The sequence below is a fragment of the Asterias rubens genome, chromosome 4 (assembly GCF_902459465.1).
Source record: "Asterias rubens chromosome 4, eAstRub1.3, whole genome shotgun sequence".
NCBI classification, from domain to species: domain Eukaryota; kingdom Metazoa; phylum Echinodermata; class Asteroidea; order Forcipulatida; family Asteriidae; genus Asterias; species Asterias rubens.
In genome coordinates, this window is record NC_047065.1 from 8,342,316 (window position 1) to 8,369,141 (window position 26,826).

The 26,826-nt window shown below is 38.4% G+C and overlaps 1 protein-coding gene across 1 annotated transcript; it reads left to right on the forward strand.

Annotated features, from left to right (window-relative positions):
- Positions 1-1,343: 1,343 nt before the first annotated feature.
- LOC117289657 (lon protease homolog 2, peroxisomal-like) lies at positions 1,344-26,582 on the forward strand. The gene is made up of 18 exons (XM_033770877.1): positions 1,344-1,455; positions 4,873-4,960; positions 6,611-6,818; positions 7,584-7,684; positions 9,597-9,680; positions 11,312-11,544; positions 12,063-12,236; positions 12,521-12,706; positions 13,654-13,801; positions 14,583-14,662; positions 15,770-16,002; positions 17,635-17,933; positions 19,742-19,799; positions 20,493-20,647; positions 22,370-22,506; positions 23,315-23,381; positions 25,335-25,445; positions 26,343-26,582. The coding sequence occupies exons 1-18, from the start codon at positions 1,349-1,351 to the stop codon at positions 26,460-26,462; spliced, it is 2,589 nt and encodes an 862-aa protein (XP_033626768.1). The 5' UTR covers positions 1,344-1,348; the 3' UTR covers positions 26,463-26,582.
- The last annotated feature ends 244 nt before the right edge of the window (positions 26,583-26,826 follow it).

Genomic DNA, 26,826 nt, shown 5'->3' on the forward strand with positions numbered 1-26,826 from the left:
CGCCGAATTCTGCGCTTACGATCGCGATTCCCCGCTTACGTGCAAGCGCCGAATTTCTGCGCTAGCCTTGTGAGCGTAGAATGTCTAGTAACGTGAAGCACGCACGCGCAGAAGCCCAAATTCGCCGCTAACCCGTGAAATACGCTTGCCGTGAAAGCACTGAGAATTCCCTGCTTCCGTAAGCGCCGATTCTGTGCTTACGCTAAGCAGAGCCATGAAATTGGGCCCAGAAGAGGAGCCTATTTCCTAAATAGGTCCCTCTTCTGGTCACTCAAAGTCCCTCGGGGAATAGACGTATACTAGTTACATCATTGCCAGTCAATATGTTTTATAATAGTATCTACTGTCTTTAAAGCTCAAACAGTCCAAAAACGGCTAGGCCCCCTAATCGGCCAAACATAAAAAAAAAAGTATGATACTAAATAATTATGTAGTTTGGGTAAACGGTTTTAAATAGTATTGGTTGGAAGTTTTGAAATATTTTAGCGTTGCAATAAGCGTTGTTGCTAAGGAGTTAATATTAGTGTTGATCCCATAGATGTTATAATATTGTGCTACCCCATTTTTTTTACTGGCAAAAAATGACAAGGAATTCAGGCCCGGTAAATTGTTGTGTTGGGCAAACTCATGCGGCCCGGCCCTTTGATTTAGTCTCTCTCAAAACTTGTAACCGGAAGGTTTTTTGGTAACAGTATTAGAGCTGTGTCAATGGGTCAATACTAGTGTTCGATTTGTGTATTGGTGTCGTGAGACTTTTATGAAAATACATTCGAGTTTTATTTTATAATCTGCTGACTATGTTCTCGTGATTGCATTATGTTTACATGCATTCTTTTTTACAAATGTAATTTCATATTTATTTATGTTTTTATTGTTTGTATTATGATTAAAAACAAAATGTCCCGCATATTTGGTAACCCCGTATCTCTCTTCCCTTTAGAAAAGTAATACACATGCTGTATGTGCAGATAACAAACTACAATACGATGAGGAAAATGCTTTAAAACCACGAACAAAAATCCCTAGGAATGCGTTTGACCTAGCCCCATAAATCGGTCCAATCCACTATTAACTCCGTAGTCTGATTTATGGGGCTACGTTTGACCGTGGTAGGCCCCTCCTAGATCACGCTGCTCTCGTGACTTTTCGATGTTGCTTTTTTGGAGGAGAGGCGTTCCATACTCAACTTGATCAACAAGAATCTGAGGCAGCTAGTGGCTACGGCTAGATAGTGCGATAAAAGTAAATACTAAGTTAACACATCCGTAGCCGGCCATAGCTGTAGCCATACGGCCGGCAACATGTGATGACGTGACCTTTGGCCTCGATAGGTTTTCATTTTGTAAACATGGCGTCAACTATTTCCATTCCCCGTCGTCTCCCACTTCTGCTAGTCGCAGATGGGATATTGCTTCCAGGCTCATCCATGAGAATTCCCGTCAACTCACCAAGAAAGTAAGTATTTCATTTCATTTTGGACACATTTATTTGTTACGTTTTGTACAAAATTGTAGTTGAAATACAGAGTCTGCTGAGTGAGAGTCGTTTTGGCGTTAGTCGTGTTCGTCATCATTCATGGTCATACTCATGCAAGTTACGTAAGTCGCGGGTGAGTGCTCTGTGTTTAGATTTGTGACATTAGCATGATGATTTGTGGTGGTGCACTGTTTTTTTAACGTTTAGTGTTTATGATGGTAAACGTTAAACAGGATTGGTAGAGCTGACACAATGTCAATATAGTTGTATTCGTAGTCGTAGTCGTAGGCATTTTTACTTTTGTAAAAAAAAAAAAGGGAAAACCCATTAACAAAAAAATATTCAGCAGACCATCATAACCTACAGTACACTGTAATGACTGTAACTCAGTTACTAACTGTGTCCTACCTACTTAGTAGTGTACTATAACTCGAGGTTGGTTCCACTATCGTCTCCACGAGTCGAGACGTAAGCGGAAGGAACCTCATAAGTCATATAGACTTATAGTTCTTGGAGTTACCATGACCATGGATAGAGCTTTATAAATTATAGCTCCATGGACTCCCATGAGCAGGCAGACAAGAACAATACTACAATACAGAAAGTCCCTAATTATTGTGGTTGTAACAACTGAAAATAATAGTGACCGAAATGAGCTCTTGCAAGTTTTTTTTGGTTTTTTTGTTTTAGGTTTACATATTATGCAAGTGTCTGGAGTATTATATCACTAACACCATTCCAATGGGAAATTTTCGCAGACAAAATGGTTCTTATATTTAGAATGGATGAACTTAAAGGTCATTTAAACTTAGCTCTCAGACAAAAATGTAAACAACACAATATTCCTGTATCCTTAAAGGAACACGTTGCCTTGGATCGGTGGAGTTGGTCTTTAAAAAGCGTTCAAAACCGTTTGTTATAAAATGCATATGGTTAGAAAGATGTTTTAAAAGTAGAATACAATGATCCACACAAACTTGCCTAGAAATTGCGTGGTTTTCCTTTTACTTTAAGAACTAACACGGTCGGCCATTTATGGGAGTCAAAAGCAATTTCGAGTGATATTTGTGTGGATCTTTATTTTATTCTACTTTTAAATTATCTTTCTAATCATATGCATTTCATAACAAACGGTTTCAAATACTTATTTTCAAAGACCAACTCGTCCGATCCAAGGCAACGTGTTCCTTTAATGTTGGTAGGGCCTATAGCAATATTGATTCCTGAATCTATAAATTAACATCAGTATTTTCATAAATGCTAAGAACAATTGTTAAAAGAGAGCAATATTCAACAGCCCAACAAAGTGAAATAGACTGTATTCAGGTGTCGAAATTGCCACTAGCCTGCTAGCCCGGAACTACCAGATTTACAGCCGGGCTACTCATTTATTCAGTTTGATAGCCCGGCGGGCTAGTGGACAAATTTTGCATCAAAAATAAACATCACAGATAATAATGAACAGAGCTGATGGTATTGTAAAATGAAATACTTTTGGTGACCAATTTGTGCTGTGACTCAAGAAGTAGTGTGTTTTTCGTTTTCCGAGCTGGTATTGAATAACCACTTTTTGGTATAAAAAGTCGCCATCTTGGAGGGCAAACCGTACAAATGCGCACATCAACGAAGCACGCAGCACGCAACATTCCCAACATTTCTACGGCACATGCACACACGCACACACACGCACACGCCATCTGGTAGTTCAGATATTTGAGCCGTGTGACGTCATATTCAATACGATCTACATGTATAACAGTGTTGGTGAATAAAAGTAGTTTTCCTTGTTTTGGATATTTGTTTTGTGCCCTAAAAAAGAATAAAAAAGTACGCTGTTTTGTAACAGTAGCTCTCAAACCTCTTTATTGTATGGAATTTGCATCATGGAAGCATTTAAAAAAAAGTAACCCTGGTTTCATAACATGATCTTGTCAAAGTTCAGTTAATCGATTATGATTATGTAACTCGTATGTCAATATAGATTGTACATTGTTCGTGTTTGAGGGACTGGTCCAAAAGTCATCCAGTGTTCATATGTACTGTCATTTACTTTTCTACTCCAGACATTGAAGGCTATGATAAACTTATACAAATTTTTCATTTATGAAGAACATTGTGTACAATATGTCAATTTGGGGTTGGATTTTTTTAAGTTATGAAAACTTTTAATTTTTTTTCCCCATTTTTTTTCCTTCATATTATTTGAATTTCCATTTTGAAAGGATTTTTATATGGAAATTTCTCTCACTTCTACACTGAATACACTCTTGTTACTCATTATAGTCAATACAACATTAAAAATGTATAAAACCAAGTCACAGTCTAGTAAGTGAAATTCCAAGTTCATTCTTCAGATATTTACAGTGTTTAAAGCCATTGGACCCTTTCGGTACAGATAAAAAAAAAAAAATCACAGATTTACAAATAATTTACAGAGTTTACAGAAGGTAATGGTGAAAGACTTCTCTTGAAATATTAGTCCATGAAATGCTTTACTTTTTGGGAAAACGGTAAAACAATATAAATTCTCGATAGCGAGAATTACGGATTTGTTATAAACACATGTCATGACACGGCGAAACGCGCGAAAACAGGAGTGGGTTTTCCCGTTATTTTGTCCCGACTCCGATGTCCGATTGAGCCTAAATTTCCACAGGATTGTTATTTAATATATAAGTTGTGATACACGAAGTGTGGGACTTGGACAATACTGTTAACCGAAAGTGTATAATGGCTTTAAAGATGCTATGTCAGATTTTTGGCCCCAAACATTTAAAAATAGATTTTGTTTGAGTGAATGGTATTTCAAAGAGTATCACCCGCTCTAATGAAAAAAAGGTTTAACTTTTACTTTTAAAGGTCAGGAACCATGACAAAAATTTAAAATATTTCTTATAAAACATATAAGATTTGGTCACGTGATATATTGTCGGGATCCCGACAAAAACTAATTTGGGGCACTTAATTTCACTGCTACTAATAATTGGCGGACTTTTTCGAGCAACGGCTCAAATGAAAGCTTGTAACTTTCTCGACCCCCATCAAAATACCTATTGAATTTTAAATCAACATTTTTGGATCAAATCAGCCAAAAATCTGACATAGCATCTTTAAACTGTCATTACTTTACTAGACCAAAGTAAAACAAACTGCCAGACAATAAAATACAGCGATAGAAAACAACATATGTAGATATTGTGGATTTTTTTTTACTTGTGAAAAAAATTCAAATTCAAAGAATTACGCACCAAAATGAAGCTTACAAATGATTATGGCTGTTTGTGTTTATTAATGGCTGTAGTGAAGTATTTAATACAACACACTGCTCCTTTCTGGGCACAAATGGATGGCAATATAAATCTATGATCCATATTGTTTTTGTTTTCTTTCTCTCAGCATGAACATGGTGAAGAGTCGTATTCTGAGGCATAACACATTGAGCAGTACTGTCATTGGTGTTGTGCCTAGAGAACCCGGACAAAAGGTTTGTATCATTTCCATTCTTATTATACTGGATAGTTGAAAATGTTAAAGATAGGATCAAATATTTGAGTAATACATGTACATGTAATATCCTTTGCTTGTTGGTATTAGACACTACCTTTTTAAGCTGAGTGTATAGACGATGTGACCCATGTTTACATGTACATTCAAACCGCCCTCTGTTGAAAAAACACTGTATACCTCATGTTTCGCTGGGCAAAAAGACACGTAGTCATGGTAAGATTACATACACTTTCTAGCTGGCTGCCAAAACACAAAGGTTTTGCCCGGCGGTATGCGCGCGAATCATGTTATGATTTTCGTGTGACGTCAGAGGTCACATCGTCTATACTTCAGGCTGATGAGATTTTTTTTTCTCGAGTCAATTCCACAGCATCAGTTGTATACTATACCATCCACATAGACATCATATTCGTTCTACCTTTGAAGACCTGTGGTTTTTCTTTTAATTTTGTTTTTAAGTTTAATTTTGTTCTGAAAATCAGTTGACACAAGGCCTGAAAATGAGAGAAGAGAAAGAGGAGAGAAGAGAAAGAGGAGAGAAGAAGATATGTGTTGATATTTCTTTTCCAACTGTGGCACTAGATAATGAGAAATAAGGTAGTAAAGGGAGTTCCAGAGTGCATCAGTATGAGAGAAAAAGCTAGCAGAATATCTTGAAACAGATAGAGTGAAGGGGTGAGAGGTTTATGGAAGGAGCATACAGAAGGAGTAAGAGACCAGCAGCCGATTTCACAAAACGAATCCTATCTCGAGTTAGGACAAGAGTGGGTTCAATGCATCCTACACCTTTGGATACGGAACTTAACTCGTTCTAAGTCCAAAGGTTGATCCTAAGTTAGGAAGAGTTGCATCGACGGCTGAGCATAGTATGTACTGTGAAAATACGTAGATCAGGCCGAGAGGAGGAAATATTAAGTCTTAAAGGCAGTGGACACTATTGGTAATTACTCAATATAATTATTAGCATAAAACCTTACTTGGTACTGAGTAATGGGGAGCTGTTGATAGTGAGAAAATAGCTCACTCTGAAGTAATGTAGTTTTCAAGAAAGAAGTAATTTTCTACGATTTTGATTTTGAGACCTCAGAATTAGATTTTCAGTTCTCGAAACCAAGCATAGATAACACACAACTTTGTGTGACAATGGTGTTTTTTCTTTTATTATTATCTCGTAACGACTAATTGAGCTCAAATGTTCACAGGGGGGTTGTTATTTTATGCATTAATGTTGAGTTACACCAAGTGAGAAGACTGGTCTTTCACAATTACCAATAGAGTCAAGTGTCTTTAAATAAAGAGTTTTTTTCTTCTTTTCAAATTAAGACCTCACTGAAGAAATAAATTATGGCAAGTTGGGGCGTAAGTCTATAGGTGACTGTAGTACTAGTGTACAAAAAACTAAGCAGTTGGGTTTGATGAAGACGCCGTACTGTGGAGTGGAACACTTAAATGAAAATAGAGTTTCAAATTCTCCATCCAATCCCAGCAATATGCTTAAATGTGTTGCCCTTTAATACATAACCTTATATTATGATACTGTCCTCGTTTCTATAGAGATTTCCATGGTTACTCGCTTGATGTATCAATTGTCTCATTTAAATGTTTTTGATTTTTGATTTGTTTTCAGACTGTTCAAAGTGAAGAGTACAATGACATCCACCCAATTGGTACTGCAGCTGTTGTAGTACAGGTCACTGGTACCAACTGGCCTCAACCAGCGTATACACTGCTTGTAACTGGTTTGTGCCGGTTTAAACTAGAAAAGCTTTTACAAGAGACACCGTTCCCTGTTGCTCAAGTGGTGCAGTTAGATAAACTACCTGGACAAAGAGCAGGTGAGTCAAACACTTTGCATAATCAGTCCCAAGTCAATTGGGACAAGTCATATGTCTCATTTCTCGAGACACTTGATTTAAATTAATTTATAAAACACTTTTTCAGATGAATACTGTCTCAACGCATTTGGGACCTGTAGGAATGAAAACCAAGTAATAAATAGTGGATTGAAGGTTTGTAAGATTGAGGTAGCATTTAGGTGGGCAACTGGCATCAACAAAAGCTGATCTCTAATATTATACCCACGCTGTCGATGTGCATAACAGTTGCAGCCGTCAAATTTTGTTGTTGAAGGAGCTGTTCTACGACATGTATGAAGAAAATTTCAATTTGTGTTTGAACTTTGCAAAGCACACACCATCAAAAGCACAGGACACGTGGGGTGGATTTCACAAAGAGTAAAGACTAGACTTATCTTGAGTTAGGACAAGTTACTCTTCCTAACTTAGGACTAGCTATACGTTTTTGATATCTCCTAGGACTAGTCCTCACTCTTTTTGAAATCCACCCCAGGGCAATTGATTAGGTTACATGTATTTCATATGGCTTGCAGCTGGGTATGCTCAATTCATCAAGTGATTCTTGTGATATGGGATACCCCCCTATAACTTTTTACCTTAGTGAAGATTATGTCTTGATGAAGCTTGATACTGCTTGACTACAACAGTTGGGGCTGCTTTTATATTCTACCTTGTCACACTCAGTAATATTTTACGTCAGCATATATATCTATTTCAACGCTTAAATGATATTATGTCTTATAGATGATGATAGTGACCATCCAGTATTACTAAGTTTCCGAGAACAAGCTAGTAGTCTGGTTGATCTTCTGGATGTTGCAGTACCAGTCGTTGCTAAACTTAAGGTTAGTAGGCTACACATTCAGAAGTACACGTATTGTTATTGTTGGTGTTGTTGAAGTGATCGCTGTTGCTTTGCAACTTTCCCCATCATCATCGTTGTTATTTTTCCTGTAAAGTTATTGTAATTAATCTTTGCTTTCTGCATGCAACCAGAGGTGACTATTTTGATCCGACTTTGATTCCGTAAAGATATGACAGTTACCCAGATCTAAGACAGCAGGCTGGCAACACTACACTAGCGTACATGTGAATACATGTTCAAGATTTATGTTTTGCAAGTTGCATGTTTTACAGTACTTGCTGCAGTCTAGCATGCTGATGCGTCGACTGTGTGACTGTTGGTGGACTGTTGTTGACTGCTAGCCCCATGAATCGGTCCAATCAACTCCGTATCCCAGCACTTCTTATACCAAAATCTTTCGCTTTCTCGAAAAAACCATCTGCAACGATCTGCATATGATTGATGAAACTTACCAATGTACAAACATATGGACACGCGTCTGGGAGAATAGTTCCCGGACGTGTGTCCATATGTTTTCACACAAAGCACGGATCGGGTACTTTTTCTTTCCAGGACGAACGTGTGCAGATAATTCTCCACGTTTGTTCTGGAAAAAATAATACGCGCACGGTCGGGGACAATCGGCATTATAGTGTAGCGGTAAAAGAGTGGTAGTTGAGAAAATTCACACTCAAAATTCATTTGATTTTTACTCAAAACCTGTGATACATATTTGAACAATTTCATGTGTAGGGCTATCTGCAACTTCTGAAGCATTAGATCGGTGAGTTTCATAATGCAGATCGTTGCAGATGGTTTTTCAAGAAAGCGAAAGACTTTGATATCAGACGCGCTGGGGCCAAGGATACGGAGTGGATTTGACCGATTTATGGGGCTATATGACTGCCAGATATTTTGAGTAAATGTGACATGAGTGCGAAGTTGCTGTTAATCGCTCTTTGCAAAATGGCTTTAGTGTCATGCCATAAGCTTTTGCCTCTACATCTCCTATGAATGCTGTCATTTACTAAAAGGTGTTCTTGGTACCAGTTTCATCTTGTTTTATATCCATTTGTGATTGGCTATGAGGTTTTTAAATTGTTGTCCCTTCATCCTGTTGTTATGGTGTTTTGTGGGTGCTGTTTTTGCAATAATCTGGATTTGCTTTTTTGAATGTGTGATTTTAAAAGCTTTTGAGTGCAATCTCCTTTTTATATTAAATAATTATATTTTATCGTTGGCAGGGGTCTGGTTTTACGTATCGTTAGATGACAGTTTTTATATTATTGTATAACATTGACAGCCCCTGTCCAACTAGTAATCATTGCGATGTCTAAAGATTGAAAAATATAAATAAATAATATCCCAGTAATATGTTAAGATACAGTCCTGTGTGCTTTGTTCTTAAAATGAGCGAGCACCATTTTGTCTTGGTAAAGGGCATCCTATGAGTAAATTGTAAATTTCTACTGGAGCATTTAAAGGGCACCAATGCAATGACCAGGGGGGCATGGAGGCAATTGTCTTTATTGGCCTTTGTGAGGTATCAGGCCTGAACATATAGACCAATCCATTAAGCTCTGCCCCATTGCGTATTGACCAATCACAACGCAACAAAGGTCAAACAAATATGATCTGTGGGCGTATGCTTGGCGCGAGCGACAGAGTTGTGCAGAAAGGCATTGAAGAGGCTCACGTGTTCTTGCTCACACGTGCGTCGTGGGCGGAGCCTAATGGATTGGTCTATTGTAGTACCATATCAATTCAATTCAATTCATTCAATTCAAAAATGGTTTATTAAAACATGACTCGCAGCTAAAAAACTGAATTGCACATGTCATATATTCCTGAATGTTTCAATGTACACAATTAAAGTGCAGTTAATCATTAGTTACTTCCTGTTTATTTGACAGAGACTGCTGAAGAGTCTTCCTACATCAAGACTTCTGGATATATTTGCTTCCATTGTTAAAGCATCTTACAATGAAAAACTGCAAGTAAGAATCAGAATTCTTGCATTGTTGCTGCGAACAAAATTCCTATTATATCTGAGTCGTATAACCCACCCTGTTACTCCTCGCACCACCTGCAACCACACTCAAAGTTTGACAAATTTGTATTTTGAATTTTTATTAATGCAATTAAAAGTTTGTATAGCGATCTCAAGATTAACATGATCTCAATGTAGCACATGGCCCCCATAAGAAAAAATGACATTGTCCGCCTGCAGAGGTTCGAAGATCAAAAGTGCTATCACCAACGCACTCAATCCTATGTGTGGCACAATGAGAAATTGTCCTGTGTATGCACAGGTCATAACTTTACATTGTTCAATGCATTAGTAATTGTGACTGTGCTTGCTACCACAATAAGCTGACAGATGTTATTTCATCCTCTGCACAAACTTTTCAATTGTTTCTAGTTACAGTATATAATCTTGTGACTTTTTGTGGTGCGTCCAAGGCAGTGGACACTATTATTGGAAATTACTCAAAATTAATTATCAGCCTAAAACCTATCTTCGTAATGAGTAATGGGGAGAGGTTGATAATATAAAACATTGTGAGAAACGGTTCCCTCTGAAGTAAAATAGTTTTCGAGAAAGAAGTAATTTTCCACGATTTTGATTTTGAGACCTCACATTTAGAATTTGAGGTCTCGAAATCAAGCATCTGAAAGCACACAACTATGTGTGACAATGGTGTTTTTTCTTTCATAGTTATCTCACAACTTGAACGACCAATCGAGCTGAGATTTTGACAGGTTTGTTATTTTATGCATATACATGTATGTTGAGATACACCAAGTGAGAAGGCTTGTCTTTGACAATTACCAATAGTGTCCACTGCCTTTTAAGATTCATGAGTTTAATATGTTCCTCCACATTCATCCTGGTAAGCTTCCGGATAAAATTTCAGCCAAATAGTTTTCATAGAAGTTCACAAGCATTTATTTGTACTCCTTCGTAAAATAGTCCAGTTGAATGTGTCAAACCAGTTTGCAAGCTTTTGGATTTACCGTAGACATTTCCCAGATTATATAAACCAGTATAAACTTTGTTTTTTGGCTTAAAAGCATCTGACATTCAAATGATATTCAGATTTATATAACTGACATACATATCCTTATCATTTGATTGGTGGAACTTACATCACGTGACATTCACTGTTACTCCCATTGGCACCGGCGATCAAAAAGACCTATTCGCCCATAGGGAATAGCATTTCCCATTCAACAGTTAGGATCATCCTTGTTCCCAATGTTTTTAAGCAGTACAGCGCTGCTGCTAAAACAAAGGAGCACCTGTGCAAAAGGTTGTGATCCGCTTGCTATTAAATTGAGCATTGTTGCCGCTACGTGGGGCTATATGATTTTTGGTTGTAATGTTATACTTTTAAAATACATCAAATGACAAGGATCTATTAAAACAAATATTGAGTGGCTTTAATTCGTGGAATGGAAGGAATACTATCGCTCGGTAAAATTTGGACTGTTCCATTTCACCCGGCGAACAGTCCAAATTTTACCTTGCGATAATATTCCTCCCATTCCAATCTGAGCCACTCAATATTTGTATAAGAGTTGTTGAGGATGTGAAGAATTAAAGTCATTTTGTTGCGTCTTGAAGGTGTTGGATGCAGTTGATCTTGCGCAGCGTATTCAGAAGACTCTCCCTCTCCTGGCCAGGCAGATAGAAGGACTGAAGCTTCTGCAGCAGACTCGAGCTAACAACGGACCTTCAGCATTAAGAGATAGACATAAAAATCTAGCTCTGAAAACAGCCTTGAAGAAAGTCAACATTGGGGACGTAGAAGAGGACAATGAGCTGGATGAGATAGCCGATCTAGATAAGAAAATCAAGTCAGTTTAAACATTAGAAGATCATCAAGATGTTGTATATCATCGTTGTTTTACACAGTATTTGAAGCCATTTACATCAAACAACACCTACATGATTGCTGGGTCGTGTGTGTACTCAAATGTCATGAGAATAGACCATGCACGTCTCTAGCATATTCAACAGTTTTGGGACCAGTTGGTACTGTGGTTTAACACTTAAGGATTTGGGTAATTTTTCAAAATTTCCATTAAACTTACAGGGTTTGAAGGTAATGATAGTGGAAAGCTTCCCTTCAAATATTACTTTTTTTGAGAAATGAGTAAAACAAGTCATAAAATAATTTTCGTCTCAGTAAGACAAAAATTATTTTAGCATGTAAAATCCAATTGTCAGTTATGATATTATACCATAATCATAGCATAACTGGTTAATGCGTTTTTACATACATGTACTAATTCTGAGTCGGAGGATTGCAGATGCAAACTTCTTACTGATATTCTTAGTGTCTAGGTAATAGACTCTGTATCTTGTCTTACAGAAAAGCCAATATGCCACAGCATGCTCATAAGGCATGTCACAAGGAACTGAAACGCTTAAAGAAGACTCCCTCTGCCATGCCAGAGTATGGACTAATTCGTAACTATCTGGAGCTGATGGTAGAACTACCCTGGTCCAAGCAGACTTCAGATACATTGGATATCAGACAGGCAAGGTCAGAACTATTAATATGTCTACAAATTGTTGTAATAATACTGTAATGACTTCAGCCCGGTTCATACTTCCTGCAATCGCGATGCGAATTTTGTTGTCACATGGCGGTTTTTGCAGCAAATGTTTCGCAGGAGTTGAACACAGTTCAGCTGTTGCGAATTGTCATTGTGAATTTGTGACGTCAAAGTTCGATCACATTTGCATTCGCAGGAAGTATGAACATAGCTTTATGCAAATGCTTTCTTAAGAGTTTATTAATGAGGAACAAATTTGATCTTTTTGAAGGCATGACTTGGATGTTGATCATTTTGCTTTGGACAAATTGAAGAAACGAGTTGTGGAATACCTTGCTGTAAGACAACTCAAGAACAGTCTTAAGGGACCAATATTGTGCTTTGTTGGGCCCCCAGGCGTAGGCAAAACCAGCGTTGGACGTTCCATTGCTCATACCTTGGGGAGAGCCTTTCACAGGTTAGTGTTGTAGTTTAAGTATTTTCAAATTTGTATTGTCAGGTTTGTGACAATTATTCAAAAGATCATTCAAAAGGCTAATAGTTATCAATTACCGCAACAAAACACATGATTATTACTGTTACGCATGTTCTCACCGTGCAGTGGGGGTTTTGGGCACACGCCCTCCACAACTATCCAGCACCCCAGGTGCCAGCCCCATGAACAAATCCAGAAACTTAGTGCCCTAAAAAGGAAAAAATATGGCCCTGCCCCCAGACTGTTGTTCCAGCCTCTGTCAAGGTTGTTGCATGTGCTTGAAATTTGGAAAATAGTGGCTGAAAGACTTCAGTGTGGTAAGTAAGCTTGGGCGACTAATGTGGAAGTTGCATCTATTGATTGCTTGGTCGAATCGCAACTACCGCTATTCAACTACTTGGTGAATCATGCGCAACGACTTCTACAAAAATAGTCGCAACTTTCTGCTGGGTGAACCAAATTTGTTTGCTTACACCTTTTCAAGGCAACATAATTTATTTATCGGACATTTAATTAGTCCTTGAATCCTTCAACCCTTTCTGCACAAATTTTACTATTGACCCCTTGCACGCGCATCACATGCGGCGACCAATGCCACGCTCACCATCTTAGTGGGCAGTTGGGTTTACTTGTATTAACACTGCGACTCCTAAAATGCACGCTTTACTGCATAACGCGCAGCATAGAGTAATATATAAAAACGCACAGTGAAATTGCCCACCAGTATGGCGCATTCAATATTTTTCTGATGATGACATCAGGTGAAATGGGTCAATATTGTACCTGCGGCAAACAATAAACCACAATGCGTCTTGGGAATTTTAGTTGCGACTATAGTCGAGTAATAAGTTTTGCTAGTCGCTCAGGCTTAGTGGCAAGACTGATACTGTATGTCAATAACCACAATGAGATTTTGTTGTGTGTTGCAGGATATCTCTGGGTGGTTGCTGTGATCAGTCAGATATCAGAGGTCATCGTCGTACCTACATTGGTTCAATGCCAGGTCGTATTATTAATGGATTGAAGCTTGCTGGTAGTAATAATCCAGTCTTCCTACTGGATGAAATTGATAAACTGGTAACTATATGAAGATACAGTCTGTTTATTATTACATTTACATTTGTACTGATGGTGCAGCATTCATATTTTGAACAGCACTTCCATTTCTGAAACTTACTTGTTGAAATCCCACTGTTCGTTTTACACATTGTGGCTTAACTTTAACTTGGCCAAGAACTGTCTTACATCACCGACTTGATCATTCACATCATGTAATTGTATCTAAGACAGTGACAAGTTGTAGACGAATATATTCAAGATAATTTTCATGTAACCTGCACCAGTGTTTTCCATTACTGGAATGTAACTGCACTCGTGTATGCATAAGGCATAGGCTTTGTCTTACATCATGTTGGTGCTTCATGTTACATGTATTACATCAACATCATTGATGGCACAGTTGGCTTGTGTGTAAAGCACACGCCTCTCAACAAGGTGACCCCGGTTCAACTCCCGGTCGGGGCCAGATGTGAGTTGAGTTGTGCGTTGGTTCTCTGCTGTGCCACGAGGGTTTTCCAGACTATCCGGTTGTCCTCCCTCAGGAAAAAATCAAACACTTTCGATCTTGGCTGTGCTCCGTGGTCATAATGGGTTGATGTGGCTGGCAGCTGAAAGTGCCCTTGCATGCCTGCTTCTCGAACAAGTTGTAGCCGCGTCCTTCGCAATTCAGCTCTAGCTGCGAGTAAGGACGATTAGCCCCCCAAATTATTATCATTGCTCAAAGATTGTATAAAAAAGTATCTACTTGGTAATTGCTTAGATTTGCGGATACTAACATTGTGTGTGTTTTTTATTGAAGGGTCGAAGCATGCAAGGAGATCCAGCAGCAGCATTGCTAGAAGTACTTGATCCTGAACAGAATCATGCCTTTACTGATCAGTATCCTTTCCAAATAATGGCTTCAAACACTCTAAGGCATTAATTATAATTCATAAATACCTCAGACAGTTTCGCTAATCCTATTGGTGGAGAGCGCATCACGTGGGTGTGTATAAACCTTTGTTTATGACCAGTAAAAAGTATTAATTCATGGGCGTGACACGTGACCTTGCACCTGTTCTTACATATAAGACAGTTTCTTCATTCCTATTGATCGAGAGCAACGGCTGAAACAGTTGTGCCACATCACACGATAAGCGCAACGCGCACATCATTCCCTTATAAGGAGTTGTTTACACGAGGGCATCAGAGGGCTTTACCATTTCATAGCTGGAGGGGTTTTGTGTTAAAAGAAATCATTTAACAATTAAAATGTTTGCATTTATTTTACTTTTTGACCAAAACTGATAAAGAAATAAACAAAAATCAACATAACCAAACCAATGCGAGACAACAAGGAAAACTCAAATCAATTGACAGATAGCTTTGTTTATGAGAATTTAAATAACAATAGTTGCATACTTCAGTTGTGATGTAAAGCTTTCTGACAGGAAACAACTCCTCAAAAGCTCTGCAAAAATATATTTCATTACTCATTGGTGAATAAAAACCAAATAAGTAAGACAAAATTGTCGCAGTTTGTAAACCATTATGTGTTCATCTTGTGATATATCTCACTTCAATTCAAAGCTCTTCTATTTGTTGTGTAAATGTTTAAATGGCATTGCTCTACCTTATTTGTCTAATTATTATGTTTCTTCTGCGCCAAACTCACCGTCCAGGACTCCATTCTTCTTCCGATAAAACTCAGCTTATATTTGAATCTAGATTAACTTATGGAAAGCACACCTTCTCACACTCTGCTGCTGAACTTTGGAACACTGTCCCAATTAATGTCAGTAAATCTTCTTGTGTTGTTACTTTAAGGACAAAACTTAAAACTTATCTCTTTCCTAAATAGTAGATAATGATTTGTTTCTTGAAAGTTGTAGGCCTAGTTTATACTTTTCTTTGTTAAGCGCTTTGATCAAGTTTGGGAAAAGCTCATTATAAAAACCTTTTTTTTATATTTTTTATATTATTATGTTTCCTTAACTAGGATTCCAGCTACCTAAATGTGCCCTTTGACCTTTCTCAAGTACTCTTTATTGCTACTGCTAACAATATAGGTACCATACCTGCAGCATTGAGGGATCGTATGGAGTTGATCCATGTTCCAGGTTACACACAGGAAGAAAAGCTTCATATTGCTACTCGCCATCTTATCCCTAAACAACTCAAAGAACATGGACTATCTGCTGAACAGATTCAGTTTCCTGAAGAATCTATTAAACTGATAAGTAAGTTATTCATATTCATTTTTTGGTTTTGTTCTTACCCATGTACACCGATGTGTGTTAGCACTGTATACGCGGTACTTACCCAAGTTCTGTAAAAAAAATCACAGGCATATTACTCGGGTTAGATTAAAACCCATGACCTTTGCAATTCTAGAGCAGTGTCATGCCATAAGTTAGGAAATTGAGATTGCCCGGTAGCTAGAGGCAGTTCGAATCCTAGTTGCAAAGGTCGTGGGTTTGAATCCCACCCGATTAATTTGCCTGTGATTTTTTTTCACAGAACTCTTAGTATACAGTGGGGATATTTTTGTTGAAATGACTTGATAAAAAAGATAATTCACACTGTTCCTTTATCGATCAAAACAAGTACAATCTGATCCCCATTGACAAGTGTTTAAGTACAAAATGGCAGTGAAACAAATATTTGTCTGAGGAGCTATACACTTTAGTTTGTTTTCGTTTTGGGCATTTTTTGTTTCTGGGTTTTGTAATTGGAATGACCCCTCATATATGCCACCAGGGCCCAATTTCATAGAGCTGCTAAGCACAAAAATTTGCTTAGCATGAAATTTCTGCCTCGATAAAAACAGGATTACCAACAAAATTTCCATATGATTTTCAGGATGAGCAAACATCAGCTGAATACCAGTAACAAGCAATATGCAACAAATGGAAATTTTGTTGGTAATCCTGGTTTTCTCAAGGAAGAAATTTCATGCTAAGCAAACTTTTGTGCTTACCAGCTCTATGAAATTGGGCCCAGGTCTGAGGTCAAACTCTGGAAATAGATATTTACACACCATGAAACAACTATCGGTCAAAAAGAGAACTCCACTTGACCTCATTGAGGGTGCTGTTTGAACTTGTGACTTCATGAATAGACCTTTTTGCAAATACTCGGGCGCACGCGTAAATCTTGGAACTAGGTGTGTTGTGGTCTAGCTGGTGATCAAATTTGATCTATAGCTATCCAACAATGCACCTCATTCAACAGTTTGCACTTGCGCGATTGTATTTGCGAAAAGGTCTGAGGGGTTTGTTATTGTAGCTGAGAATAGAACTCTCCGAAAAGAACTCTTGAGAATGGTGAAATTGAGATTTATCAAGAACATTAACGCTGTTGTTAGGGTAAAAACTGATTTCTAAGTTTTACTGTTCTCTACGTTGATTCATCTTTAACGTTACTGTTTACTACTTCCATTTTCTCATTGTATGCATGGTAGTTGTGTCCTTAAGCAAGACACTTTACCATTGCTTCGTCCTTCGGATGGGACGTAAAGCCGTTGGTCCCATGTGTTGTGTAACGCATGTAAAAGAACCCAGTGCACTTATCGAAAAGAGAAGGGGTTCGCCCCGGTGTTCCTGGTTGTGGTTGCTTAATGCGCCGTAGCACCTTGTAAACCCTTATAAGTGCTACATAATTGGGTCTAAGAATTCATCACTGCAATAACCTATCTTTCTGAAAGTTTGTATAACACTCAGCGCCTTGAGTACCTTGTTTGGTAGATACGTGTGCTATATAAGACTTCAATATTATTATTATTATTATTATTATTATTATTATTATTATTATTATTATTATTATTATTATTATTATTATTATTATTATTATTATTATTATTATTATTATAGTTGCCAAATACAGCCGAGAAGCTGGAGTGCGTACTTTGGAGCGTAAGATAGGAGCTATCTGTAGAGCTGTGGCTGTACGTGTAGCAGAGACACAATCTAAAGCTAAATCTACAGCAGAAGGAATGAATGATTCTACTAAGATGATTGATGACGATGAAGAGGATGGTGATATGACTATACATCATGGTACTGAGCTTGTAGATAAAGCATCATTAGTAGCTACATCAGAGGCTGCTATTACACAACCACCTGAGATGCCTATTGTTATTGATCCACATGCTGTCAAGGACATCCTTGGGGTAAACTCAATATCTTATATTAATTTTGGTTTTTACCCATACACCAATGTGTGTTAGCACTGTATACTTAATTCTTTCCCCCAAGTCCTGTGAAAAAAAATATCACAGGCATGTTACTCGTGTGGATTCGAACCCACGACCCTTGCAATTCTAGAGCAGTGTCTTACCAACTAGTCTACCGAGGTTGCCCGGTAGCTAGAGGCAATTCAAATCATATGTTTTGGCAGGGGGTACCGCAACGATATAAGAGATGTTAAATTTGCATCGGGGATAAAGAATTGCAAGGGTCGTGGGTTCGAATCCCACCCGAGTAACATGCCTGTGATATTTTTTCACAGGACTCGGGAAAGTACTGAGTGAACAGTGCTAACACACATCGGTGTATGGGTAAAAACTAAAATTTATATTCTTTTTAACATCTCAATATCTTATGTAATAACTTTACTTTCTGAGTGACTTGTGTTTATAAGAACCATTGGCGACACTCTTACAGACACAATCTTAGTATTGCTATGTGGTGGTTTTTAAACAATTTCCCTTGCTACCAGATAATATTCTTTATCACCTATGTAAATTAACATCTATTATAAACAATTTCTACTAGGGAGACCGCCAATATACATGATATAGGGCTAGATAGCTCAGTTGGTAGAGTGCTGGCCTGTTATTTTGGAGATCATTGGTTCGAATCCCACTTCTTTGTTCAACCCCAAAAATCATTAAAAAATTGACCCATTCAGTTTCCCTCATGGTACATGTATATTTCGATATCTGAAACAAAAAGGTCGCATCCCCTTAAGGCAATCCCCTGGCTGCCGCTTCCCAGGTTGTATCGTAATTTGGGTGTGATCCCTGGCTACACGGCAGTTAACGGTTGTATGGCTTCTGACTGGCACCCCCGAACAAAGATATTGACAAAATAGGGACACCGCCAATATAGGGCTAGATAGCTCAGTTGGTAGAGCGCCGGCACGTTAATCCGGAGGTCGTTGGTTCGAATCTTACTCTAGTCAATTCTTTATTCAACCCCAAAAATCATTAAGAATCTCTCATGACAAAATATTCCCTATCAAGTACAATGTACATATATATACCCCCTCAAACTGACTGAATATTGGACTGTGTAACAGGCCTGCAATTACACGCAGGCTATGGAGACCATCTCTTCCATTGCCCCCTGGTCTTGGCCTTGGTGCCCCTTCAAAATTCCCCATTGACTTTAAGATTGTCCAATGGAAGTGCCCTCTGCAAAAAGCAAATGGCCTTACCCTCTCAAAGATGAAATAGGTTTGATATAATAACCCTACACACACTGCTTGAATGTTGGACTGTAGGCATCAATAGGTAGACATAAAGGAACACGTTGCCTTGGATCGGTCGAGTTGGTCTTTGAAAAGCGCGCTGTAACCGTTTGTTATAAAATGCATATGGGTAGAGAGATGTTGTAAAAGTAGAATACAATGATCTACACAAATATGCCTCGAAATTGCGCGGGTTTCTTTTTACCTCGTCGACTAACACGGACGACCATTTATGGGAGTAAAAGTTTTGACTCCCATGAATGGCCGACCATGTTGGTTCGCGACGTAAAAGAAAACCGTGCAATTTTGAGTGATACTTGTGTGGATCATTATATTCTACTTTTAAAACATCTTTCTAACCATATGCATTTCATAACAAATGTTTTCAAACGCTTTTTATAGACCAACTCGTTCGATCCAAGGCAACGTGTTTCTTTAAGATCTAGCCGTCTGCTCCACTACATGTAATAATACATAACTGAAATGTTGTATACCACTTGTGAACAGATTGCTACGTATGAGAGTGAGATATCGGAAAGATTGGAGCAACCTGGCGTAGCTGTAGGTAAGGCTATTGGCATATCATATTCACACTGGTCAAGTATTATAATTCATTCCAAGTAAGCTAGTATTAAGGAGACCTGTGATGAACCCTGCACTGAAGAAGTTTTGATAACTTCTCTCACCGCTTGATGAAATCAGCCAATCTTTTAAATTTTATAAAGACTCTATGAGTAAAACTTAAAGAAAGAATAAGAATGTCCATTTAAAGGTAATAATAATGGTGGCTTCTTAAAAAGCACATAAATCCGTCACTCAGTGACACTCAAGGCGCTGTATAATACAGTGTTTCCTGCAAGGTATGTGGGACTACGTTTGAACTATGAGACCTACTCCTTTTACTCAGCACTGTGTAATGGGTTTACAAGGTGCTGTGGCGCAATATGCTGCCAATCAAACCAGGAAAAAATTGGGTAAAACCCCTTCTCTTGTCGATAAGTGCACTGGGTTCTTTTTACATTAGTACAAGTCCAAGGTGTAAATACAAGATTGACTTGATGGAAACAAGAGGTGATGGCATATATCAGTGCGTGGTGTGTTTGATTCTTTCTATTCAATGCTGTTTCTACATGTACATCACCTCATTGACAAGGAATTTATATGCAAGCTTTAATACATATCAGTTTGATGTATATTTTGTGAAGTAGCTGATATTTGACTGTGAGATTATTTGATATTTGATCTTTGTATAAATCAGGATTAGCGTGGACATCCCTTGGTGGGGAGATCATGTATGTAGAAGCTACTAAGATGGATGGAGATGGTACGTTAACATTGACTGGGCAATTAGGTGATGTTATGAAGGAATCTGCTACATTAGCTCTCAACTGGATCAGGACTCATGCAAAGAAGGTAAATATTAAAGGCAGTGGAGTGGTAATTACTCAAAATAATTATTAGCATAAAACCTTACTTAGTGACGAGTAATGGGGAGAGGTTGATGGTATAAAACAGTGTGAGAAACAGCTCCCTCTGAAGTGACGTAGTTTTAGAGAAAGAAGTAATTTTCCACGAATTTGATTTCTAGACCTCGGATTTAGAATTTGAGGTATCAAAATCAACCATCTAAACGCACACAACTTTGTGTGACAAGGGTGTTTTTTCTTTCATTCCTCGCAACTTTGACGACTGATTGAGCTCAAATGTTCACAGGTTTGTTATTTTATGCATTTGTTGAGATACACCAAGTATGAAGACTAGTCTTTGACAATTACCAATAGTGTCCAGGGTCTTTAAATGCCATTAAAGGCACTGGTAGTAAACCTTGGTTATATGCCATTGCTATGGATCTAGCTATGGCTACTGGTTAGACTTTGTGTTCCTCTTACAAACCTTGCTCGATACAGGCAATCCTTTGTCCCCAACTCCATTCAGTTATTTAACACATCAGGGGTCGATTTCACAAAGAGTTAGGACTCGTCTTATCTCGAGTTATGACGAGTAACTCGTCTTAACTTAGGATTAATCTTAAGGTCTGCATGCTACAGTGCAGGGTTGTGACTCGTCCTAAGTCATAAGATTCGTCTTAAGTTAGGAAGAGTTTTGTGAAATCGACGGCAGGTGTACGTAAATAGGGATACTTACTTACGTGCAGGTTTATTCACAGCCAGTTTTCTCATTCACTGAAATATTTTGTAAATTTGCTTGTATTTATTAGGTGGATGTTTTATTTATTTCGAGTGTGAACATTTTTGACCTTTTAATTACCTAATAGCTCTTTCATTTTTATTATATGTGCCAATAGAAACTAAATTTCTGTATATTTATGATATATATAATTCCAATTATACTTCCAACTGTGTCAGCTCTGTGAAGCTGTGGGTTTGACCTAAACATTGAAAATGGGAGTTATGTTTAAGACATGATTCTAGCTTGCACCATGGCCAAAACAACCTTGGTAATAAAAACATCGCAAAACTAAACTTGTACAGTTATTTTTAAACATGTTTTCATTGATTTATTTTAAGTTTTATTTTAAGTTTCTTTGATAACTATCAAATGTGTGCACTCCTCCAATAACCAATGATGCATTATCCACCATGTGGAAAGATCTTCAAAATCTTCATGGCATTTCATTAGGGTTAGGGTTGGGGTTAGGGTTAGGGTTGGGGTTGGGGTTGGGGTTGGGGTTGGGGTTAGGGTTAGGGTTAGGGTTAGGGTTAGGGTTGGGGTTGGGGTTGGGGTTGGGGTTGGGGTTGGGGTTAGGGTTAGGCTGAGATCATTTGACACCAAACTTCTTCACATTCCATGCACACGCCATTCATGGGGAGCCCGCTCCTTTTCACACTCTGGCCCATCACTATGTAACGAACTCCCCCCTAAACTCCGACAAATCACTACCTATTCGAGTTTCAAAACCCATTTGAAAACTTATTGTTGTGCTTAACTAAACTCTTTGCAATCTGGCTTTGGCATCTCTCCCGCGCCAGGAGTGTCTTTTAGACAGACATGGCGCATTATAAATTGCCACTATTATTGTTTTATTTTAAAATTAATCATTTTGTTAGGTGACATTTCCATTGATACTAATTGCGTCCTGATTTCACTCTATTCTATATAATTGTAATCTGACAGTATGGGATTGCAGGCAAGTCTGATGTAGACGTGATGGAAAATACCGATCTACATATTCATTTCCCTGCTGGCGCTGTAGGTAAAGATGGACCATCAGCTGGCATTACTATAGTCACTGTTATCATGTCACTCTTCAGGTAAGTACAACTTGTAGTGAATTATAGCTTTTAGGTCAAACCTTTTTAACTTGTGTGTTGTGTTGTATCATTAGATCAATGCAAAAAAGCTGTATTTAATATTTGTACATGTACATACAAGAATGAGTACATTTGGGAATTGTTAAAGCCATTGGACACTTTTGGTAAACAGTATTGTCCAATGCCCACAATTCGTGTATCACATATATAAAATAACAAACCTGTGAAAATTAAGGCTCTATTGGTCATCGGGAGAAAATAGCGGGAAAACCCACGCCGTGTCATGACATGTGTTTAAAATAAATCTGTAATTCTCGTATCGAGAATTGATATTGTTTTAATGTTTTCTCAAAAAGTAAAGCATTTCATGGAATAATATTTCAAGAGAAATATGATTACCATCTGTAAACCCTGTAAGTTATTTGTAAATCTGTCTTCTTTTTTTATATTTTTCTGTACCGAAAGTGTCCAATGGCTTTAACTTAAATACATACAATACAATATAATTGTATATACCACCATTCCATGGAGATCATAGCGGTTTGTGATGATATAATAAGTCTGGAGCAAGAGCATTACAAATCAATGTGAAAATATACACAAACAGCAAACAATCAATATGGGAAAAGGTATGTTTTCAAGTTTTTCTTGCAGAAAGGAGTGTACAATGTAGTTTGGAGATTTTTCCACAATGAATGCAGTCGTTGGTTTGTTTTCCATGATATGTTTTCACTGATGCTATTTATATTTGATATGAAGTACAGATAGATACAGTTATTTTCTTGCTGGTTTTGTGGTTGGTATTTAGTGAGAGGTGTGTGAGTCCTGATACTGCAATGACTGGTGAGATAACATTGAGGGGATTGGTGCTACCGGTAAGTTAATACTACACAAATAATATTGACTGCTTCGAGTGCTATGGTTAAAACTATGACTGGCGAGGTGATCCCCGGAGCGTTCTATTTTCATTGAACGCTCCGGGGATCACCGAGGGAGTCATAGTTTTAACCATGGCTCGAGTAAAAGCAGTCAATATTTGTTTTATAACACCCCAAACATTTCTAAATACTGTACTATTAAGTTACAGACCTGAATGCTACAATCCATGGACGACGCGAATACAGATTGCAAAAACTGTTACAGTGCTGCATGTAGTGTCATGTAATCCGAAATGGTTACAGACTATTAATGTATCGTCCTCGTACACGCAACGGACGTCTGGGTACTGCACGCAGTGTGATAGTCTTTGGACTAGCGCACGGCAAACCGATGCACTACTATCACACGACCGTCGTCTAGTAAAACTAAGACATACCATGTGACGCGCTCTAAACCAATGAAAAGGCAGAATATTGGTGAGGGGTGTTATAATCTCCAATATTCTCATGTACATGAGCCATGGGATAATAAAAATAATTATATTGAAATCTTATATAGCGCACGTACATGTGTCTACCAAACAAGGTACTCAAGGCGCCGAGTATGAACAAACTTTCAGAAAGATAGGTAATTGCAGTGTTGAAGTTTGCTTAAGGACACAAGTGTCACGGCTGGGGATTTGAACCACACTCCGCTGATCAGAAACACCAGAGTTTGAGTTCGGTGCTCTTAACCGCTCGGCCACGACACTTCATTGGGGTATTGTATGTGTAACAGCTAAAAAATAGTAACAGCTTTCAAGCCATGGCTTACCTTGAGCAAGTTCAAGTGCGCACATTTAGTCCACCAGTGGTTGACCACAGACAAGCAACGCACATGCGCAGTGACGTACTCACCCGAACGACTTGTTTGGTAGTCTAGTCAGCCTTCCACCTTTTCGCTAAAGTGTCACTGGTTCCCCTCTGTGCTTAACACATGTTAGACTGGAACATGCTGTTGGCACCAGTGAAGAAACCATTTGCTCAAGGCTGGTTCCAAATGGTCGACCACAGTAGTCAACCAATGGTCGACCAGCCTGGGTTCGAGTCAGAATGGTCAACCTTTAGTTAACCATTGTGCACAATCGAACTTCCCCCTTGTAGTTTCATCAAGACCTTGAGATGAGCTGAATTTAATGTTAAATGAGCTGAATTGTTCAGTCTAACATATTGAGTCAGTTACACCAATAGTCACTATCTACACTCATGCCTTGGAGGGTAGGGTCTTACTACAAGACATTTTATCTTTCAGTACGCTCTATTCCTCCAATCAGATGCTCGAACTGGAGTGTGATAATAAGCCATAACTTATTCCCAGTTTTTATATTGCACTCTGCGTATTGTGAGTGTCAATGCGTCACGCTCTGGATACAGTCAGTGCAAAAGTTACATTCTAAACTTTGCATGTGCATGCTGTTCAAGTTTATTTGTATCTTTGTTTCTTTATTGAAGCTGGAAGATAAATTCGTTGTCACACATGCGCTCGTGGAATACGGAAAGATATAGCAGTTCTGCGTCCCACATCTGCGTCCCATCATGGGACGCAGAAGCACTATATTTTTGCGTATTCCACTCGCGTTTGTGTGATAACTTAAAATATGTATGCTTACACATATTTTAATTGGTTGATTGATTGGCTTTTTTACCAAGCAAAGTCCGAATTGATGGTGAACTGTTTTGTGTGTATAAGTAACGGATGTTTAGTGAGATGCTAAATTGACTTGACATGCGTGATATTTTTTTATTCAGGTTGTTTAGTGAGATGCTGAATTGACTTGACATGCGTGATATTTACTTATTCAGGTTGTTTATTGAGATGCTGAATTGACTTGACATGCGTGATATTTACTTATTCAGGTTGTTTATTGAGATGCTGAATTGACTTGACATGCGTGATATTTACTTATTCAGGTTGGTGGAATCAAAGAGAAAGTCTTAGCAGCGCATCGAGCTGGAATCAAACGAATCATTCTTCCTAAACGCAATGAGAAAGACTTAGAAGAGATACCAAAGAACATCAAGGTAAAACACCCACACATAATAATGGATCAATGTGAAGACTAGATGGACATCATGGGTTTGTCCCCAAAAGTCTCCTATTGAGATGTGGATCGATCTTATAGGGTGTGTTCAATAAGCTTCCCTGGGTCGACCCCGCAGTGCTCACTTGGGTGAGCCCCTGACAAGGGCTAATCGAACGATCACACTCGCCCTCTCGTGGTGACGGCATGCACCACAGGTCACCCCCATGTGACCCACTCCACAAGCAGGGCACTGGGGGCTGACCTGGGTGAGCCCCGTCAAGCTATTCGAACGTACTGGGGCAGACCGGGGTCGACCCAGGGAAGATAAACGAACGCACCCATAGTTGGAGTTGGTTTGCATTTATTATTATTCTATCCAAGTTTCAAATTATTCTGCAATATGTACATTATACACTATTCATGAATACCTGAGACAGTCCTTTCATTATGCTTGGTTGAGAGGATCACTATGTTTAAACTTGTGATATAAACACAGTGAGGAGTGTTTCAACATGGCCTGAGTTTTGACATTTGTGGTCATGTACAGTTTGTAAACCTCCTGAATTGTAACATCTTGGAGATTCCGGGTCAAGAAACCCACACCTACAACATCTTGGAGATTCCGGGTCAAGAAACCCACACCTACAACATCTTGGAGATTCCGGGTCAAGAAACCCACACCTACAACATCTTGGAGATTCCGGGTCAAGAAACCCACACCTACAAGCAAGTTTTTAGGAAGTTTCAGTCATCCAATTTCGTGAAGAATAACTTTCACTCCACTCGCCTTCCCGGTGTGTTTTTGTATTGTATAAGAACATGTCCAACATAAGCTTATGTGACTATTACCGTTTGGTCATTGGTTTTTTCCTCTCTTTCATTTTGCTTTTTTTAGAATGAGCTGAAGTTTATTCCAGTGAGGCGACTAGAGGAAGTTCTTGATGCTGCATTTGATGATGGATTCCCCTCCAATCTACCACAAACTGACTCATCCATTGTACCCAGTAAATTATAACATGCAGTTAGAATCAATATGGCTGTATCCTTGTATGTATTGCGCATATTTAAAGGCAGTGGACACTATTGGTAATTACTCAAAACAATTATTAGCATAAAACCTCACTTGGTATCGAGTAATGGGGAGAGGTTGATGGTACAAAACCTAGTGAGAAACGGCTCCCTCTGAAGTGACGTAGTTTTCGAGAAAGAAGTAATTTTCCACGAACTTGATTTTGAGTCCTCAAGTTAGAATTTAAAGGTCTCGAAATCAAGCTTATGAAAGCACACAACTTCGTGTGACAAGGGTGTTTTTTCTTTCATTATTATCTCGCAACTTCGACGACCGATTGAGCTCAAATTTTCACAGGTTTGTTATTTTA

What these genes read in the sequence shown, in the direction of transcription:
- LOC117289657 (XM_033770877.1), top strand. Translation starts at nt 1,349, where the DNA reads ATGGCGTCAACTATTTCCATTCCCCGTCGTCTCCCACTTCTGCTAGTC. An exon ending in CTGTCAAGGACATCCTTGGG is followed by an intron (nt 17,934 to 19,741) that starts GTAAACTCAATA and finishes ACTTGTGAACAG; the next exon opens with ATTGCTACGTATGAGAGTGA. An exon ending in GTTATCATGTCACTCTTCAG is followed by an intron (nt 22,507 to 23,314) that starts GTAAGTACAACT and finishes GTTGGTATTTAG; the next exon opens with TGAGAGGTGTGTGAGTCCTG.